The sequence below is a fragment of the Chelonia mydas genome, chromosome 1 (assembly GCF_015237465.2).
Source record: "Chelonia mydas isolate rCheMyd1 chromosome 1, rCheMyd1.pri.v2, whole genome shotgun sequence".
Classification (NCBI taxonomy): Eukaryota; Metazoa; Chordata; order Testudines; family Cheloniidae; genus Chelonia; species Chelonia mydas.
Window position 1 is genome coordinate 334,394,722 of NC_057849.1, and position 20,484 is coordinate 334,415,205.

The 20,484-nt window shown below is 44.3% G+C and overlaps 1 protein-coding gene across 1 annotated transcript in view; it reads right to left on the reverse strand.

Moving 5' to 3' along the window:
- CELF2 (CUGBP Elav-like family member 2) overlaps window positions 1-20,484 on the reverse strand; it is a 317,343-nt gene that overhangs the window by 93,203 nt on the left and 203,656 nt on the right. The window contains 1 exon segment of the mRNA XM_043553037.1: window positions 17,469-17,551. Within this exon segment, the coding sequence (XP_043408972.1) occupies window positions 17,469-17,551 (83 nt within the window).

Genomic DNA, 20,484 nt, shown 5'->3' on the forward strand with positions numbered 1-20,484 from the left:
TGGACAGAAGAGCCCCTGGGCTTAGTATGCAGTGTAGCTCTACCCTCAGTGACTTGCCCAAGGTCACACAGGTAACCAGTGGCAGAGCAGGGATGTGAACCCAGGTCTCTCAAATCTCAGAATCAGTGGGTCATCATTCCTACAAGAACTATCACCACAAGGGCACCAGGCCTCCTTACTGCCATTGGGTAAAGTTTTCAAAGGTGCCTAAGTGATTTAGAATCCCAAGTCCCATTTCCAAAAGTGACTTAAGCACCTAGGAGCCTAAGTCTTATTGCATGCCACTCAGGTACTTTGAAACTGTACCCTGTAACTCCCTACTCAGAGCTATTATCTGTACCCATTAGTGGATTCATTGCATTTTCTCTTCACTAGCTAGTTTGCATCCCTTTACTGTAAAAAATACTAGCATCACATGAGGAGAAGTGTCTCACAGAAAGGAAAAATACTGAACTTCACTAGAATCCGGAGACAAACAACTAAAATGACTACAGGGTTGCGGTATGCAGCTGTGTGCAAGCACACTGCGATCTCCTTACGTGCCACTTTAAAATGTGTACACAACTGCCCGTTTTGCACAAGGAAAAGAACAACTCATGAGTACAACTAGGAAACTCAGGCCATAACAACACCCCCTAATTTTTTATTCTCAAGCTCCGACCAGCCTTTCAGGCTTTGGCGTGCACTCCAAATCAATGGCAAGGCTGCTGTTTTCAATGAAGTAATTTTTGAATCACGTGAGTGCAAAAGGACCATGTTCTTGGATGGAAAACAGGGCTGGAGCAAAGCAATCCAGGGGCCCCACACATGCCATAACATAGGGCTTACCTACGTCTCTACTCCTATAGCCCCCCAGAACAACAGCAGAATGGAGTCCCTATGTTCTCCCCAGGAGTGGCAGTACTTATTCCAGCAGCAGGGCATATACACTTGAGTGAGCTGGACAAATCTGCTGCTCTCTTCTCCTTCCACATGCAGAGTCCTCTGCTGGATAGGCGTTGCTGGGGGCTCCCCCAGAGCAGTGGCTCTTGGCATTAACACCCCCCTGAGATGAACAGGAGAGTTCTCCCTTTTCAGAGCTATCATTTCTGGCTCTCTGTAGACTCCGGAAGAGGACCCCCACACTGGTTACACTGGGGTCTCATTTTCAACATTTTCCTTGCAATCATGCTGGCTAAAACCTTATTTTGCCTTTGCTCCTTAAATGAAAGCTGAGATTCCAGCGTTATCAGGTGTCTGCAGGAGTTGAGGCACTAGGCACTGTCTTACAGTGCCTATGCTCTAATCTGGCCCTGGGGAAAACATCTCTTTTTCATGCTCTGAGTCCACAAAAACAGCTACATTTAATTTTACCAGTTTACCAAAGAAAATTCACTCTCAGGCTAGGAATAATCATGCGAAATTTTTAACTCAAATAAAAGCTTTTTAGAAAAAAAAAACAAAAACCCCACCAGAAAATAGTGTCTTCTATAATGAAAGTTCCTGCTCAGCTAGGACTTAGAACATTCCTACTGTGACACAAAGATGCTTATCGTGTAGGAGCTTCATTTGACCATATCACTTTGTTCTGCACTTTTCTGCGTAAGCACCTTTGTAACCAGCACATGGGGAAATCACGATGTGATTACTGAAGTGCGACATATCCCATACCTCAAGCTGCATCACTGCAAAGATCAAACTAACATTTTAAAATGAACGACAGGTGGCAAAAATGTGAAAGGTAGCAACATTTTAATAGGGCAAGAAAGTATACCTCTGGACTCCCATTTTTCAGTGACAACACCCAAGATCCAGTTGTCTTCTCCTTCATTTGTGACTTCTCTAAGTCTCTGGGACACAGCCACCTCCAGCCACTCCTTCTGTTTTGCACCACAGGGTTTGTTCATCTTACCAGCAAACCTTCTGCCTGATTCGCTGTGCAGAATGAAAGGTCACCTTGGACCACTGGCTCACCTAGTCCTCTGTCAGAATGTGAAGTCTATTATTTGACTCAAAACTAAAATTCTAGCTTGTTTTATAATATTATATATGTACACATCTTTTAAAGCATTGCTATTGGAAGTACTTAATATTTGCATTACAATATAACAGCAAGAACATCTTATATTTAAAGAATATGATCACGATAAGCCTAAAATAGGGAAAAAGATAATGTCCATTGAAATGCTTCCTTTCAAATTAGAAAGGAGGGCATGAAGGTTTATAGAAAGTCTTAGCGGTGTTGATGTGGACCTTCTGCACTTTTCACTTAGAAAATGCGAGGAAGAGCTTTGAGCCAGGAACGCATTTCTTTATTCACAATTCCTGTTCTCCAGTGCAAATCAGTCAACCTTTCTCCTCATTACCAACTGAATACTAAGGCCTGGTCTACACTACGAGTTGAGGTCGAATTTAGCAGCATTATCTCGATTTAACCCTGCACCCGTCCACACGATGAAGCCCTTTTTTCCGACTTAAAGGGCTCTTAAATCAATTTCTTTACTCCACCCCCGATGAGGGGATTAGCGCTGAAATCGGCCTTGCTGGGTCGAATTGGGGTACCGTGGACGCAATTCGATGGTATTGGCCTCTGGGAGCTATCCCAGAGTGCTCAGTTGTGACCACTCTGGACAGCGCTCTCAACTCAGATGCACTGGCCAGGTAGACAGGAAAAGGCCCGCGAACTTTTGAATCTCATTTCCTGTTTGGCCAGAGTGGCGAGCTCACTTGCACAGGTCACCATGCAGAGCTCATCATCACATGAGACCATGCAGTCCCAGAATCACCGAAGAACTCCAGCATGGACCGAACGGGAGGTACAGGATCTGATCGCTGTATGGGGAGACGAATCCATGCAGGAAGAACTCCGTTTGAAAAGACGAAATGCCAAAATATTTGAAAAAATCTCCAATGGCATGAAGGACAGAGGCTATAACAGGGACCCTCAGCAGTGCCGCGTGAAAATTAAGGAGCTCAGGCAAGCCTACCAAAAAAACAGAGAGGCAAACGGCCGCTCCGGTTCAGAGCCCCAGACATGCCACTTCTATGATGAGCTGCATGCCATTCTAGGGGGTGCAGCCACCACTACCCCAACCCTGTGCTTTGACTCCATCCAAGGAGTGGAAGACAACACGGAAGCGGGTTTTGGGGGCGAGGAAGATGATGATGAGGAGGAAGTTGTAGATAGCTCACAGCAAGGAAGCTGAGAAACCGGTTTCCCCAACAGCCAGGATCTGTTTATCACCCTGGAACTGGACCCAGTACCCCCTGAACCCACCCAAGGCAGGGTCCTGGACCCTGAAGGCAGAGAAGGGACCTCTGGTGAGTGTACCTTTGTAAATAGTATACATGGTTTAAAAGCAAGCGTGTTTAATGATTAATTTGCCCTGGCATTTGTGGCCAGTACAGCTATTGGAAAAGTCTGTTAACGTGTCTGGGGATGGAGTGGAAATCCTCCAGGGACATCTCCATAAAGCTCTCCTGGATGTACTCCCAAAGCCTTTGCAAAAGGTTTCTGGGAAGGGCAGCCTTATTCCGTCCTCCATGGAGGACACTTTACCATGCCAGGCCAGTAGCACGTAGTCGGGAATCATTGCAGAAAAAAGCATTGCAGTGTATGGTCCCGGTGTTTGCTGGCATGCAAACAACATCCGTTCTTTATCTCTCTGTGTTACCCTCAGGAGAGTGATATCATTCATGGTCACCTGGTTGAAATAGGGTGGTTTTAGTAAGCGGACATTCAGAGGTGCCCAATCCTGCTGGGCTGTTTGCCTGTGGCCAAACAGAAATCTTCCCCACTGTTAGCCACGCGGTGGGGGGAGGGGTGAAGCCATCATCCCAGAGAATTGTGTGTGTGTGGGGGGGTGGAAGGTAGGGGGTTAGTTGGGTTTCTGCTGCACATGAACCCGAAAACCGCAGCCCCTCCTTTTAAATTGCCAACCCATTTTTAATGGCCAACCCAATGGCTACTTCATATGGGAAATGAGGGCACTGCTGTTTGAAACCATTCCCACATGTTATGAAGGTTAAAGAAGCCAAAAGACTGTGGCTTACCATGGCTGCCTGCAAGCTGAATTCTGCTGCCCGGCCCTGCGTGAGTGATCTCTCACACCAAACCGGCATACCCTCAATAAAAGGCAAAATGCGACCTTGTAATGAAGGCACATGTGCTATGTAATGTTAACAGCAAGGTTTACTGTGAAAGAGTGTACCCATTGTTCTATAAAATGTGTCTTTTTAACTACCACTCTACCTTTTTTTTCCCCTCCACCAGCTGCATATGTTTCTCCTTCCCAGAGGCTAGCGAAGATTAGAAGGCGAAAAAAACGCACTCGTGATGAAATGTTCTCTGACCTCATGCTGTCCTCCCACACTGACAGAGCACAGCAAAATACATGGAGGCAAACAATCTCAGAGTGCAGGAAAACACAATATGACTGAGAGGAGAGGTGGTGGGTTGAAGATGGTAGATGGCGTCAGCTGGCTAAAAGAAGGCAGGAGTCAATGCTCAGGCTGCTGGAGGATCAAACTCATATGCTCCAGCGTATGGCTGAGCTGCAGGAAAGGCAGCAGGAGCACAGACCGCCGCTACAGCCCCTGTGTAACCAACCACCCTCCTCCCCAAGTTCCATAGCCTCCTCACCCAGACACCCAAGCATGTGGTGGGGGGGCCCACTCCACTCCAGAGGATTACCCAAGCAACAGAAGGCTGACATTCAATAAGTTTTAAAGTGCTGTGTGGCCTTGTCCTTTCCTCCTCCACCACCCCACCCGGTGCTTCCCTCCTCCACCATCCCTCCTGGACTACCTTGGCAGTTATCTCCCTATTTGTGTGATGAATTAATAAAGAATGCATGAATGTGAAGCAAAATGACTTTATTGCCTCTGCAAGCGGTGATCGAAGAGGGGAGGGAAGGGTGCTTAGCTTACAGGAAAGTAGAGTGAAACTGGGGGCGGGGGTGCTTCCATCAAGGAGAAATAAACAGAACTTTCACACCATAGCCTGGCCATTCCTGAAACTGGTTGTCAAAGCTTCTCTGATGCGCACCGTGCCCTCTTGTACTCTTCTAACCACCCTGGTGTCTGGCTGTGTGTAATCAGCAGCCAGACAATTTGCCTCAACCTCCCACCCCGCCATAAACGTCTCCCCCTTACTCTCACAGATATTGTGGAGTGCACAGCAAGCAGCAATAACAATGGGAATATTGGTTTCGCTGAGGTCTGAGTCAGTAAACTGCGCCAGTGTGCTTTTAAACGCCCAAATGTACATTCTACCACCATGGTGCACTTGCTCAGCCTATAGCTGAACAGCTCCTGACTACTGCCCAGGATGCCTGTGTACTTCATGAGCCATGCATTAAGGGGTAGGCTGGGTCCCCAAGGATAACTATAGGCATTTCAACATCCACAATGGTTATTTTCTGGTCTGGAAAGTAAGTCCCTTTCTGCAGATGTTCAAACAGACCAGAGTTCCTGAAGATGTGAGCGTCATACACCTTTCCCGGCCATCCCACGTTGATGTTGGTGAAACGTCCCTTGTGATCCACCAGTGCTTGCAGCACCATTGAAAAGTACCCCTTTCAGTTTATGTACTCGCTGCCTTGGTGCTCCAGGGCCAAGATAGGGATATGGGTTCCGTCTATCGCCCCACCACGGTTAGGGAATCCCATTGCAGCAAAGCCATGCACTATGACCTGCTCATTTCCCAGAGTCACTACCCTTGATATCAGCAGCTCAGTGATAGTGCTGGCTACTTGCATCACAGCAGCCCCCACAGTAGATTTGCCCACTCCAAATTGATTCCCGACTGACCGGTAGCTGTCTGGCATTGCAAGCTTCCACAGGGCTATTGCCACTTGCTTCTCAACTGTGAGGGCTGCTCTCATCTTGGTATTCTTGCGCTTCAGGGCAGGGGAAAGCAAGTCACAAAGTTCCATGAAAGTGCCCTTACGCATGCAAAAGTTTTGCAGCCACTGGGAATCGTCCCAGACCTGCAACACTATGCGGTCCCACCAGTCTGTGTTTGTTTCCCGGGCCCAGAATCCGTGTTCCACGCCATGAACCTGCCCAATTGACACCATGATGTGCACATTGCAGAGGCCCATACTTTGTGAGACGTCTATGTCCATGTCCTCATCACTCTCGTCACCGCACTACACTATGTTAGTCGCCTCGTCCTTACCTGGTTTCGCTTTTCTTGCAGATTATGGTTCTGCATATCCTGTTGGATAACGCGAGAGGTATTTATAGTGCTCATAATTGCCGCAATGATCTGAGCGGGCTCCATGTTACCAGTGCTATGGCGTCTGCACTGAAAAAAGGCGCGAAACGATTGCCTGCCGTTGCTCTGACGGAGGGAGGGGCAACTGACAACATGGCTTACAGGGAATTAAAATCAACAAAGGGGGTGGCTTTGCATCAAGGAGAAACAGAATGGCCCCCTCAAGGATAGAATTCAAAACCCTGGGCTTAGAAGGCCGTTGATTTCACGGAGGGAGGGAGGAGAAAATGAATACAAAACAAATCTGGTCTATTTCATGTTTTGATCCACTTCATCTATCCTTATACATCTTGCCGGCGGCAGACGGTGCAGTACAACTGCTGGCCATCGTCATCTCCTGAGTGCTCAGCAGAAGACGGTGCAGTAGGACTGCCGGCAGGACTGAATCACCATGAGACGAAACTTAAAAGGGAAATGACCTGGCTGAGTCACTCCCATGTCTGCCCAGGTGCCCCTGACCGACCTCATCGAGGTTGGCTAAAAGAGCACCCTGGAGTACGGCGACAATGGCTACCAGTCATACTGCACTGTCTGCTGCCAAAAGGCAATGAGCTGCTGCTGTATAGCAATGCAGTACCGCATCTGCCAGCACTCAGGAGAAATACAGTGACAGTGAGCTGAGCGGGCTCCATGATTACCGTGGTATGGCGTCTGCACTGGTAACCCAGGAAAAAAGGCGCGAAATGATTGTCTGCCATTGCTTTCATGGAGGGAGGGAAGGGGGTGCCTGATGATATGTACCCAGACCCACCCCCGACAATGTTTTTGCCCCATCAGGCATTGGAATTTCTACCCAGAATTCAAATGGGCGGCGGAGACTGCAGGAACTGTGGGATAGCTACCCACAGTGTAACGCTCCGGAAGTCGACGGGTTGCCTCGGTACTGTGGACGCACTCCATCGACTAAATGCACTTAGAGCATTTGTGTGGGGACACACACAATCGACTGTATAAAAACGCTTTCTACAAAACCGACTTCTATAAATTTGACTTAATTTCATAGTGTAGACATAGCCTAAGTCCCTTCCAGATTTATTAGAAAGTCTTACATGGGCCCCCAAACTACCTTGGAATGTGCAAGTTTATAAAACAATTTCAAGGACTAGTCACAGTCTTTAGCCGAAAGAGTTTTTGAATGAATGACATGCTAGGGTCCCAAGTCTCTAGACTGGGGCATATTGAAAAATTCAGCTAGGAGTCATGGCTAATAGCGCCCACATTCATGCAAATATCTGTTTATCAAGATGTCAGCTGAGACTTTCTGATCAACAGGGCTGGGTTATCAACAACACTTTTCCTCTCAAAATGTTTTAGAAAGTTGGGACTCTGCTATTGACTTTACATGGAAGTTGTTCGGGTACTAGGATGATGCATGGTAGTATAAAACTGAAAACCAATTGATCAACAGATAGATAGACGGGAGCTGATTAGCCAGATTTGTACTGTTAAACTGTTCTCATTAACCAATAATGTATATTGTATTTGAAAATCTGACTAATAGACGGCCAACATCAACTCCCCAGCAAGGAAATGCAAATACTTTATTTATGGATTTATCTGTGACCACAGAAGTTACCAAAGTTTTCTCACGATTTTCTCTTATCCTTGCCCGGGACTAAAACAGAATGGGGCCAAATCCTCAGCTGGTGTACATGGGCACAGCTCCATTGAAACCAATGGCATTATGCCCGTTTATACCAACCGAGGATCTGATCCTTAGATTCTATTTAACACCCCACTGTATCCTAATGAGCTTAAGTTTTACTAATTCTCTTTAACTGTCAAATACTGTGTTAAAATGAAAGTCATCAATGTTAGTACAATACTCTACAATAGCAAAACATTTTGATATTCTATGAGGACAGGAATGTTACTGCATTCTTAAATTATACACAGACACCAGAACATACCTGTAAAATTACCTACAATCCACTGTGTAGGTATATAAAGTTACAAACAGCAGCAGCAAAAAAGTGTACATTAAGAAGTCAAGTAACCTCATAACCTTCTGTTGTGTAAACCCATTCTCCTACTTCCTTGATGTCTCTCTATCATATCTAATGCACCTTATCAGATCTTTCTTTGTGGCAGGTAATATACATTTTCCATGTCTTTAACATAAGGTTGCCAGGTGTCCGGTTTTTGACTGGAATGCCCGGTTGAAAAGGGACCCTCACGGCTCTGGTCAGCATTGCTGATTGGGTTGTTAAAAGTCCGGTCGGCAGTGAACTGGGGCTAAGGCAACCTCCCTGCCTGCCATGGCTCCACACAGCTCCCGGAAGCAGTGGCATGCCCCTACTCCAGTTCCTACGCATAAGGGTAGCCTGGGGCCCCCGTACACTGCCCCTGCACCAAGTGTCGGCGCTGCAGCTCCCATTGGCCAGGAACCACAGCCAATGGGAGCTGTGGGGGCAACGCCTGCAGATAGGGAAGAGCGCAGAGCCCCCTGGCCGTGTCGCTGCTTCCAGGAGCTGCTTGAGGTAAACGCCACCTGGAGCCTGCACCCCAACCCCCTGCCCAGCCCTGATTCCCCTCATGCTCTATGAACCCCTTGATCCCAGCGCAGAGCCCCCTCCTGCATCCCAACCCCCTCATCCCCAGACCCACTCCAGAGACTGCGCCCCCAGATGGAGCCCTCACCCCCCCTGTACCCCAAGCCCCTGCCCCAGCCCTGATCCCTCTCCCATCCTCCAAACCCCTCGGTCCCAGCCCGGAGCACCCTCCTGCACCCCAACCCCCTAAGCCAGCCCAGTGAAAAGGAGCGAGCGAGGGTGGGGAGAGCGAGCGACGGGAGGTAGGGTCTTGGAGAAGGGGTGGGGCCTTGGAGGAGGGGTGCAGCGGGGGCGGGGCAAGGGTGTTCCGTTTTGTGGACCTAGAAAGTTGGCAACCCTACTTCAATATTCTCTGCTCAACTAAAGTGTGCTCTCCACTCTCTCTCTGAAAACAGTTCCCCCTTACAAAAAATCCAAAGGGCAATAATAGCAAGAAATATAGAAATAAATCTTGAGGGTTTTTTGGTTATTCTTTTAATAAGTTCCAGCTGTGAGTGATATTTAAAGAAACTTGTGATTAACTGGTTATTACACTGAAACATGATTCTAGAAACATCTCCACATATTTCTTCTAATGATACTCTAATATTAATTAGAGTCCCCAGTGAAGTGATCAGACAGCAGAGTGAGTGCAGGATGTTGCTGTTGAGAGCAGGCATAGTAAAATGCGTTGGGCTGGGCATATATCTAGGCTCACTGACAATCGATGGACTGCAGCTGTCGCCAAGCGGTACCCAGGAGAACTGAAATGACCACTCAGCCGAGCTCCAAAGGGATGGCAAGACTTTATTGTGAAAAGACATGGCCGCACATGGAATAGGAAGGCCAGGATATAAGAAGAATATAAGACGTGTTCTATTGGCGCAATCTATATGAGGGCTGAAGGACTCATTGATCAAGGTGATCAAGGTGAATACTTTATTGGCAAAAGGGGAACTACCAATGTGTAATCAAAACTAACTTTCTTCCCCCCTTTAATATGTTTACAAAGCCCATGCAATAATTTGGGTTAGGATCTGATTCTGAATATGGTCCACATATGATATTCCCAAAGACTGAGCCCTCTGATTAGCCTGAAAAATGTGTTCTGATTTTTTCTTATATACCACACATAACATATAGTATATGCAAATACTTGTTTCCTTACTTATTCCTTATACAGGAAAACTCCCTTACATTTCACTAGAATCTTTGCCTGTGCAAAGACTACAGGGTTCTCTCTCTGTATTGTGTTTTATGGGGCAGACCCTCAGCTACAGCCAAAGAGCACAGGTCAAGGGATGCTTTGCACAAGTGGCATAAAGTTTAACTGGCCTAGGGAGGATATCCCCAGTATAAGCTTGATCCTCTGATGGCATAAAACTAACACGAGGGCTTGGACATTGTTCACCCTCCCTGCAGCCAGGGGTCACATTACTGGCTATGCACTGTCCTGGACCTGCAACTGCTTTGTGCAGGCGGTTTCCCCTGCACAAGGTTAAAGCAGCAACCGGGACGCTGTGACTTCTATCAGGCCGCTAGAGGTTGAATGAAAAAACAGCCGAAGACTGTCGTGGTCCACAGCCATGACCCACTTTTGTCTAGCTACCCCCTCTTTTGCTTGCCATACTGTCAGCAGGGAGGATGAGAGGCAAAGGAGCCTCTTTGTTAGCTCTATGTTACCAGTTCATCCCCCTTTCCATTGGGGTCATCCTCCCTGGGTCAACAAAATTTAGAGACAGATTACACCAATAGTACTACGCAAAGGGGCCATATAACATGAGCTGGGTTATATCTTCATACCTGCAGCATGCATGGAAAATCCTACCAAACAAAACCAGAATCACATAATAGAGGAATTATTAATATAAACAGAGCATTTAAATACATGGCCAATTCACAGTCGTTCTTAAATACCATCTCTTTCTTTTTCAACCATATTTATTTTTGCATATATGGCGAGCGAGGATTGTGCGTTCAAACAACCAGATAAATTTCTTATCATAGGAATTGGAGATGGGAAGAATCTATTCGGTCATCTAGACTGTCCTCAAGCCAATGTAGGATTATTCCCTACAGTATGATTTCTAACATTTTCCCAACTCAAGTACCCCTAAGGATTAGGCTTTCATCTCATTTCCTTTAGAAAACTGAACAGATCCCATTTTTCCCCTATAGTCACTAATTTTTCCTTCATGTAGTTTTATTCATATTTTATAATTTTATCCTCCCCTCTATGCATCATCAAAAACAATTCTTTTCCCTCTCTCTTGCTCTTATAGATATAAATGCACCATCTACACCAAGGCTGCCGTAGACGCTGGGGTTGCTGTCCCACAGAACAGCATTTTAACACTTTGTTTTTAACACAGTCTTTGAAATAAACACCCCATGCAATACTCCAGCACATTTTACTTGGAGGTATTGTCATGATTTTGGCCACAAAATAATATTAGTTGCTGTCTAGCGGATACCCACTCGAGCGATGGTCTAGAACACAAACACAAGCTCCTTTCAGTCATTAAGATCATTCACACTTGAATGAAAATATAAAAGGCATCGCATACCTTGAAATTCTACAGGACGCTGTAATCTCACTGAGGGATTCTAGTAACAGTGAGAACCACGAGAGTGTTTTGTTTAAGTCCACAAGTGGAATTGTTACCTTCATTTATCTACATTTTGGAGATACGTTCTTTTTAAATTATGGTTAAAAACATCTCTCTTCTCCTGCTTAATGTTTTATCTTCCCCCCAATCTCATCTCCTGTATCTCAGGTTCTGTAGTTCTGAATCAATAATAAGGATGTACGTATGCTTTTAAAAGATCATTACAGACTCCCAAGGATTATTCCTTTCCTTGCAAAGCTTCTTTTTGCCCTGTAAGAGTATTTTCCACCAAGTGAAACAGGCACCTGTTTCGGCTGTAACTGGTGGGTAGGGGGAGGGGGAGAGGGGTGTCCGGTGCGTATGACAGAGGTCGATCTGCTTGTAAGACTCTCTGGCAGATTGTAAATTCTACTTGCAAATTGTTCTCTCAGAAGAAAAGTTGCTTTCCTCGCCCACCACGCTGAGAGACTGTGCATCTCTGAGATACAGTGGAGCAAGAGCTGGGATTGATTGCAGGCTGGTTTAATGCCACTCCTAATGACAACTTGTGAGGATTAGGAAGTTGTCAGAATCAGATATCAGCAAAGGCATGGGATTGCTTTGTGAAGTCAGTTTGAATTAATTAATGGGTAGCTTCCCTTTGATATCACTTTGATATTTGGCTGCCGCTGGATAAAAATCAACCACAAAGGAAACTTCATTGTGTTTATCATTGCTTAGGACGCTGTTTAGCCAACTGTTTTCTATATCCACTGGTTGCCTTTTTAATTGTCCTGGCATTGTGCATGAGAAATAGGCTTTTATTAATAAATGGAGTTGTGGTGGCATGCTTTTCAATGACTGCTCCTCTCCACTGCTGAAAATACTTACAGAATATATCCTGGGAGCAAATTCATTAAGAGATTCCAGCAGTGCTGCAAGTGAAATGATGTACAGCTCCAGAATAAGACAAAACACCAGACTCGGCATTCAAATATATCCTTGTATTTCTTTTCCAGATGAAAAGCATTTAAATCCTTTAATGTTACTGCTTTTTATTTATAGAAAGTATGTAGAGATAACGAGATGTGCACCCTGACAACACACCATATTGGGCTGGATCCTCAGTATGTGCAAAATGGAGTTGTTTACAATAGAGCTACATTGATTTATGCGCGCTGAGGATCTAAACCCATAACCAAAACACTGAACTAAGCAATATTCAGTTACATCCCCCAGTTGTTCTGAAATCTCAGATCTCCAGAAGCACATCGAGCTATATCCTCGGCTATGTTTTTGGGATGGGCATCCACAACACAGCCTCCTTACTGCTGGCAAGCCAATTCTGACATTTCTTTCACATTTTTCTTTATCTGAAGGTTTCAGATGTCTACAGAGACCATCCCATAAACAGGGTTGTACTGCAGACAGACCCTTTCATCCAGAAAAATCATAAAAAGGGCTTTATAGACTGCATATGACATATAAGGATCACCGGACAGTCACTGAAGTACAGCAGTGTCGCAAAACTCTGGGTGGAACGTAGCAGTTGTTTAGCACTAGCAACATTACAGAAAGGTTTTTAGCAGCGGAAGTGAAGGTTAAATTCTTCTACTGAATTTGGAGAGGGAATATTTAAGTAGGCACGCCATAACTACCCCAAATTGTAGTTTAAAGTAGGCACTGGGATTAACACACTTGCTTTTTTCTGAAAGTGCTATCTTTAAAGTGGGACCTTGGATGACTACTAAGTGGTCGTGATCTAAGTTTTACTTCTTAGCCAGTATATAGCATCTTCAACAGCACTGTGCTCCCTAGCAACTTGCTGTAGCACTGCTTCATTACTGGTTCAGATGGGAGAGTGCCAGCTACTGGATCACTAACACGACTAACATGCAGCACCCTGGATTGCCCTGGGAGGTCTCCCTCACAAATAATAATCGGACCATATTTCATGAGATCTGATGAGCATACAGTGCACAGTGTCACAGCCAACGAGATGGACATGACATAGGAGAGCCCTTTGAAAAAAGGCATATTGCCTGGCAGACCTGGTCACAATGAGTGTGTTGCACATACAATATAAAACCCCCTTGGCAGTCTGGGGTTGTGGGTGTGACCACTAGGCCACGCTTCCCAACCAGACCCCGAGTGGGGACCATTATAGGGCCTAACAGACACTGCTACCGAAGTTCTCCGATCAGTAGTGCAGGGACACAAGCATGCCTAGAGTGGATCACCCATAGGGACGCTACTCGAAGAAGAATTAGGTTTTCTACTTTTTTTTTAAAACCAACACTTCCACATAGAAATAAATAACTTAAAAGTAATTAGAATTTTATAAATTGCATCCACTATGGCCTTTCTCCATGAACTAGAATAGTTTGTGATATAATTTCTAATATAACATTTGTTCAGAAGTTCAGAGTCATTGTTTAGAAGATGTAAATACTATTAGTAATGTTGACATCAAGACAGAGTAAGCAACAGGAAGTTTATCTGTTTTGCTGATATGCACGGAATATCAACTTCAGCTTGTATTCCTTTGACACTGTTTTTTGTTCTCTGTCAAGAGAAGATACTATCCTGTAAATGGTACCTAAAAACACAAGTTTATTTGGATGATAAAAACTCCTTTATATGACAAGGATTTTCATAGCTAAAGGAAAAATGATACTAATCAAGAGTAGAAAGAAGCTATTGGATCCTAGATTATGCTGAAAATGTTTGACACAATTATATATACTGGTACATATAAAAGCTTTTACATGATTGTATCCTCCTGAATATGATTAAAACCAGAAAAGCCTTGAGATGTCAGCTGGTGCTATGTTCTTCTTCAGCTTCCTTTTTTGTTGTTGCTGTTAAAAAAAAAAGTCTTGGAGTACATGATTAACTTATTAATTTCATAATACAAAGGAAATTTGGTTAAAATAGTGATGCTGCAACTTTAAATTACAGAACTAGCTTGGTATTTAATGAGAGATTTAGCACAGCGGGGTTTCTGTTAAATTAAGTTGTGCCTTCACATCACAGTGGGAAAACAGGTGTATATTGGTTTAGAATTATGGAAATGTTGACTAATTCCAAGGCTGGTAATCAAACAGCAAGGCACCCTGCAATATTTTCTTCCAAGAATCTGCATTTAATCATTTATGTCTGGTCCCATTTTCTTCATGTCCACTAAAAGGCTGAAACTCAAAGGAGTAGATGCAACATCAATATATTCATCTCCCTGCTAAAGATGTGGGTTACCAGCTAAAACTAGACTAAAAAAAGAGCAGAGTACAGTGCATTGCCAAGATAAGTTGAAATGGATAGTGGAACATAAGCAAATGAATGTAAAACAAAGCCCAAGCATTAAGAAGCTTTTTCTGGTTTTCATATGGGGCCCAATACAAAACCCGCTGGAGCTGATCCGAGTCTTTCACTGTGGCCTTTGGATCAGGCCTTCATTTAGAGGATGAGACATAGGAAGCACAAAAGCAATACAATTAATCCAAGAACCTAGAGATTCTTTTAGTTGCAGGAGATGTCTTTTACTACTGAACCACACACAAACAAAATCTAGTATCACAATGAAGCAGGATGAGGCACAATGTCAAGCACATACTGGTCCCAATTCTCCTCTTGTGCAAATCCAGTCTGGTGCCCAATGGCAACTGGAGATGGTTCCTGCTTGTGCAGAAAGAGATTAGGTGCATGTTCAGCCATGAAATCTGTATGCTGGTTCCTTCACATTCAGTAGAAACTGCTAATGTAGCCTGATCCAAAGACACTGACGTTAATGAGATTCTTTTCATAATCTTCAGTGGGGACTAGATCCGGCCTGCAGTGAAACTGGGCTGGATCTCCAATTAAAGGGAAGTAGAATCCAATGTTCTCAGTATGCAAATTGCAGCTCCAGAAAGAGTGAACCTTGCTAACTTACAATGAAGTTGTTTTGTGAAAACACTGCTTCAGTGTAACAAGGTGCTAGAACCTCTATAAAATATTAGCATGCAGCATATACAGAATATAGTAGAATAATGTGTGCATCCAACACTGGTGATGGATCTATGCTTGGATTATTCTATTTTCCTTTAATAATTAGGTGCAACTTGTGCTCTGAAAGTAAAATCCAGTGTTGCCCCAGCACTTTGAATCATGTAATTATGTGATAATCTCACCTTTCATTTTTTGAAAAAAAGGTAAGTTTCTTACACTAAAAATTGCAGAGAAAAACGTGGAAGTGTGACCCCTAAAGGTTGAAAAACTAGAAGGCAAAATTAAACAAAGAATCCAAAATCTATAGTTTTTAAAATTTTTGTGATTTTTGAGCCAGTCTGATGTTCTTTGAATGCTTGGCAACACTGGTAAAAACAGTCCAGACACCAGCCCCACAATGACTGGTGAAAAAGAAGCGGGAGATGCAAATTGCAGCAGTTAGCTACTGGCCCAAGTACAGAGCCGTGCAGAGCTGAACCACACATGAGGGGCTCAGGGAAGGATTGTCTCTCTCTGAGATGTCTGGCATGCAGGCTGAACTCTTTTTGTGGATGGAGCAGGCTGCATCAGCAGCCCCCGGCGGGGCTGGCCCACACTCCAGCCTGGTCTCAGGGAGTGTGGGGAGAGGCACATGGCCCCTTTTTTCTTCCTGCTCCATTTAGGGCACATTCTTGAGCTTCCTCATAAGCTGGGAGTGCAACTTTGACAGGTCCTTCTGTGGGCTGCACAAAGAGAAAGGAGGCTCAGCGGGGCAGCCCTTGGAGTCTGAGACATGTTATACCAAGCAACAAAGCTTTTCGTTTATTTCCCTGTATCTGGGCTAGAACTTAGAGGACTTTCTAGCACCCTCTCCCTCAGTGGCTTCCACGTAAAACTAAAGGAGGATATCCATTCTGCTATTGCAGGACTTTTGTGTCATAGCTATTTCACATTTAGATCATCAAACTGGCTTAAATATTTAGTGGTGACACCCTGAGTAAGTTTCCCAGACCTGGAGAAGAGCTCTGTGTAAGCTTGTCTCTCTCACCACAGAAGATTGTCCAATAAAAGATATTACCTCACCCATGTTCTCTGTAGTTCATTTTCCCTGGTAAATTCCATGACTCTCCCACCAGCCAGATCCTTATTTTTCAAACACATGGAGCTGAATTCACATGCAGCACATGGGAGCTAAAGCAGAGTTTTTTTGCCATGTATCTGTTAAATCAAGTGGTGTGGAACCTATACCTATCAACAAAAGCTATATTTTTACTGTGCCTTTTGTCTTCATTTCTGTTTGGAACCTTACACTGCAAACAAGTACTTGAGTTTTTTATTCCACATGTGACGATTACGCAGCTGTATCCAACAGAATGATGTAAAATACTAAATTGACCGATTGTTTAACTCCAAAAACTTGTGATTATCAAGTTACTACCTTGAAACGTGATGATTATGACTGTAATTTAGAATTTAAAGATTACTTGTTACATATTACACACATAAGCAACTGATCACTAGTACAACTGTATGTATTATAACTGTCACTGTAATACATTAGTGGTTACAGATTGCTGAAAAACAAAACAAAATAGGAGAACATTTTGAATACAATTACATTATAATATTTTCTAATGTACTTCAGTACACAGCCATTGAAGTAACTGCTGCGTATTGTTTAGAAACCATTATGCCTATGCTGGCTACATTTGGTCCTTTTCCGCCCTTCCCCCTCAAAAAACCAAAACAAAACAAACCAGACGCTTCGGAAAAAAAGAAATCCTGGTGTGTGAAGTTTTGTTTTCCTATTTGCCTTCTCCTCCGCCACCCCCCACCCCCCTGAAAAATCTTAGTCCACTTCAGCAGCCGCTGCTACCCAGCAGGGATCACTATTATTTCCAGCCAGGGGACATTCCGTATAAGAGCAGTTTTCTTCCAAGCTAATGCCATCGCTACTGGACTGGCCAATTGGCATAGCTACTGTATGTGAATTATCAGGTCAGCAACCCTCCTTCGAAAAGACCAAAGTCATTTTTGGCACTAACAGCCTATAACTAGCCTCTTCAGAAAAGCAGCTATTTTGTAGTGATAAAGTGATTAGGTTCAGAAAGAAAATGTACTCACCCCAGGTAAAGTTTTAATATTGTGCAGTGCATTCTGTGCCTCAAGTGCAGCTTTTCTTGTATAAAATGTTACGAAACAACAACCTAAGGAGAGAAATGAAAAGAAATTACCAACAATAGTTTGAGACTACAATAGGGGAAAAAATGACTGAATGATGCATTATGAAGGCTGAAAATGTGAAGTATAATGAGACTGCATGAATGCTCTGAATCAGAGGAAACTTGTATTGTTTAAAATAAAATAATAAATAATAATAATAATATAAAAAAAGCCACCGCCGCATGTTGTATCTATAGCACGCCTACATCCTTAGCAGGCTGTAACCACTTTGAAATTAAGTTAACTAAAATCAATCGACCCCATAGCGTAAACAAAGTTATATTTTGTATAGGTTCTCCATTAAAGTAGGATTATAAACAGCTTGCAAGCTCAGAGCAGTAGAAATTTACCAAAGCAGCCCGGCTAGAAAAGTGGGCTTAAAAAGCACGACCTTACTGAAAGAGACATATACAGGAGCTAAGCTTTTCTGATAAACTACAATTATGCTTCCTAAGGAGGGTTGGGGATAGGCCACTGTGAAACCTGTGATTAGAAGTGCCTCAGTTTAGAGAAGGAATTCAATGTGCCTTTTTAGGGACATTGGAGCCTGCTGCTATCGGTGGATGCTGTTTGACAGTCCTTTAGCTGCATCTTTCCCCGGTCTTAGGTAGAGGAATAGATTTGTGGGCAAACGCGGCTTAAAACCACCATAGTTCCCTACCCTTTCCCAGGGCTGCGAGTTCCGTGCTGTGCCTCCAAAAGGCAAAGCACAGAATCTCACCCCTGGATTCAATTCCTAGCTGTGCCATAAAACTTCATGTGTGGCCATGAGTGAGCCAGGTAAGTGTTGTGCTTCAGTTCCTCAGCTGAATTTGGATCAGTATATTTACACATCATATAGGGATGCATGGTGGGAGGGGGGTTATAAAATTCTTTGAGATACTAGGATTAAAGGTGCTACTAAAGTGAAAACCATTATTTTTATAGATCAAGATGCTATATATTGTACTAGAGTTTCAGAAGACCATCAGCTATATGCAGGCAGCTGCAGAGGATTCAGAGGAGCTTAGAACAATACCCAGAGCACAGAAGAAACTTCCTGGCTCACAGACCTCAATACTGCGTTCCTGCTCCTGGGATGGCAGAGATAAGGCAAGGCAGGGCAGAGGTAAGACATTTAGTCGTTTGGGTGGTGAATGAGGACTAGGATGTTGACTGCATCATACCCCCTGCTGCTTACCAAGATGGTGGGACACCTGGTATTCCAGTTTCCATTCAGTCATAGAATCATAGAATATCAGGGTTGGAAGGGACCTTAGGAGGTCATCTAGTCCCCCCCGCTCAAAGCAGGACCAATCCCCCAACTAAATCATCCCAGCCAGGGCTTTGTCAAGCCTGATCTTAAAAACTTCAAAGGAAGGAGATTCCACCACCTCACTAAGTAACACATTCCAGTGCTTCACCACCCTCCTAGTGAAAAAGTTTTTCCTAATATCCAACCTAAACCTTCCCCACTGCAACTTGAGACCATTACTCCTCGTTCTGTCATCTGCTACTTTGGAACCCCCTTTCAGGTAGTTGAAAGCAGCTATCGAATCTCCCCTCATTCTTCTCTTCTGCAGACTAAACAAACTAGTTCCCTCAGCCTCTCCTCATAAGTCATGTGTTCCAGTCCCCTAATCATTTTTGTTGCCTTCTGCTGGACGCTTTGCAATTTTTTCACATCCTTCTTGTAGTGTGGGGCCCAAAACTGGACACAGTACTCCAGATGAGGCCTCACCAATGTCGAATAGAGGGGAAAGATCACGTCCCTCGATCTGCTGGCAATGCCCCTACTTATACAGCCCAAAATGCCATTTGGCCTTCTTGGCAACAAGGGCACACTGTTGACTCATATCCAGCTTCTCATCCACTGTAACCCCTGCAGAACTGCTGCCTAGCCATTCGGTCCCTAGTCTGTAGCTGTGCATGGGATTCTTCCGTCCTAAGTGCAGGACTCTGCACTTGTCCTTGTTGAACCTCATCAGATTTCTTTTGGCTCAATCCTCTAATTTGTCTAGGACCCTCTGTATCCTATCCGTACCCTCCAGTGTATCCAGGGCTGGAGCACCCGTGGAGTTGGCGCCTAAGGTGCCACTTTTGGCCGGTTAAATTTAGAAGCCCTTTTAGAACTGGTTGCCCCTCGCGGAACAACTGGTTCTAAAAGGGCTTGTAAATTTAACAACCGGTTCTAGCGAACCGGCTCCAGCTCACCACTGCCTATCTGAGCATTTCGCCCTCAGAAGTTTGGGGAAATAGAGATGCTTCCTCTCTCAGTTTTTGTCCTCCATTTCTCAGACATATTGTTTTTTGCCATCGTACTCTTTCTGGTGTGATGGCAGTTTTGTTTTGTTCATTCAAACATCTGGCACCACAGCCAGGGCATTGTGGCTGATGTTATTAGGACATTACAGACCTGGGAAGGTTGACTTTTGTGCTCCATTCAATGTCTCTTCTTGGTATGTAAACAACAGTGTTTGTGTTACTGTAAAAGCTGTTACCAACAGAGCTCAAACAGCTGTTGCACCAAAATAGTGAAAGTATTCTTTTTATTTTTCATGTGTTAGCGATTGTACAGTTTCTCTACCATCAAGAAGATGCAGTCCCACCTAGATTTACCTCAGAGTTAAACTAGTTAAATGTTGGTCTGTAGTAGGCAGTCACGGTATCTTCCACATCAGATACTTTCAAGGTTGCCAACCCCCAGAATGGACCTTGACAGTTGCCCTGACCTGAGGGATTTTCATTCAGGCTTCCAGTTACTTGGGGTGCAGAGGGTTTCATCTTGAGGGACTTACAAAGTACCCTCTTTCTTTTAGATAGGAATAATCCCTCCCTAGATATCGGCAGGTAACTCACATGACTCTGAGCTGCCTTCAGAGCCAAGTACTGAGGTACAATCCTTCATGTACAATCGAGATGCAGGAATTTTACACTG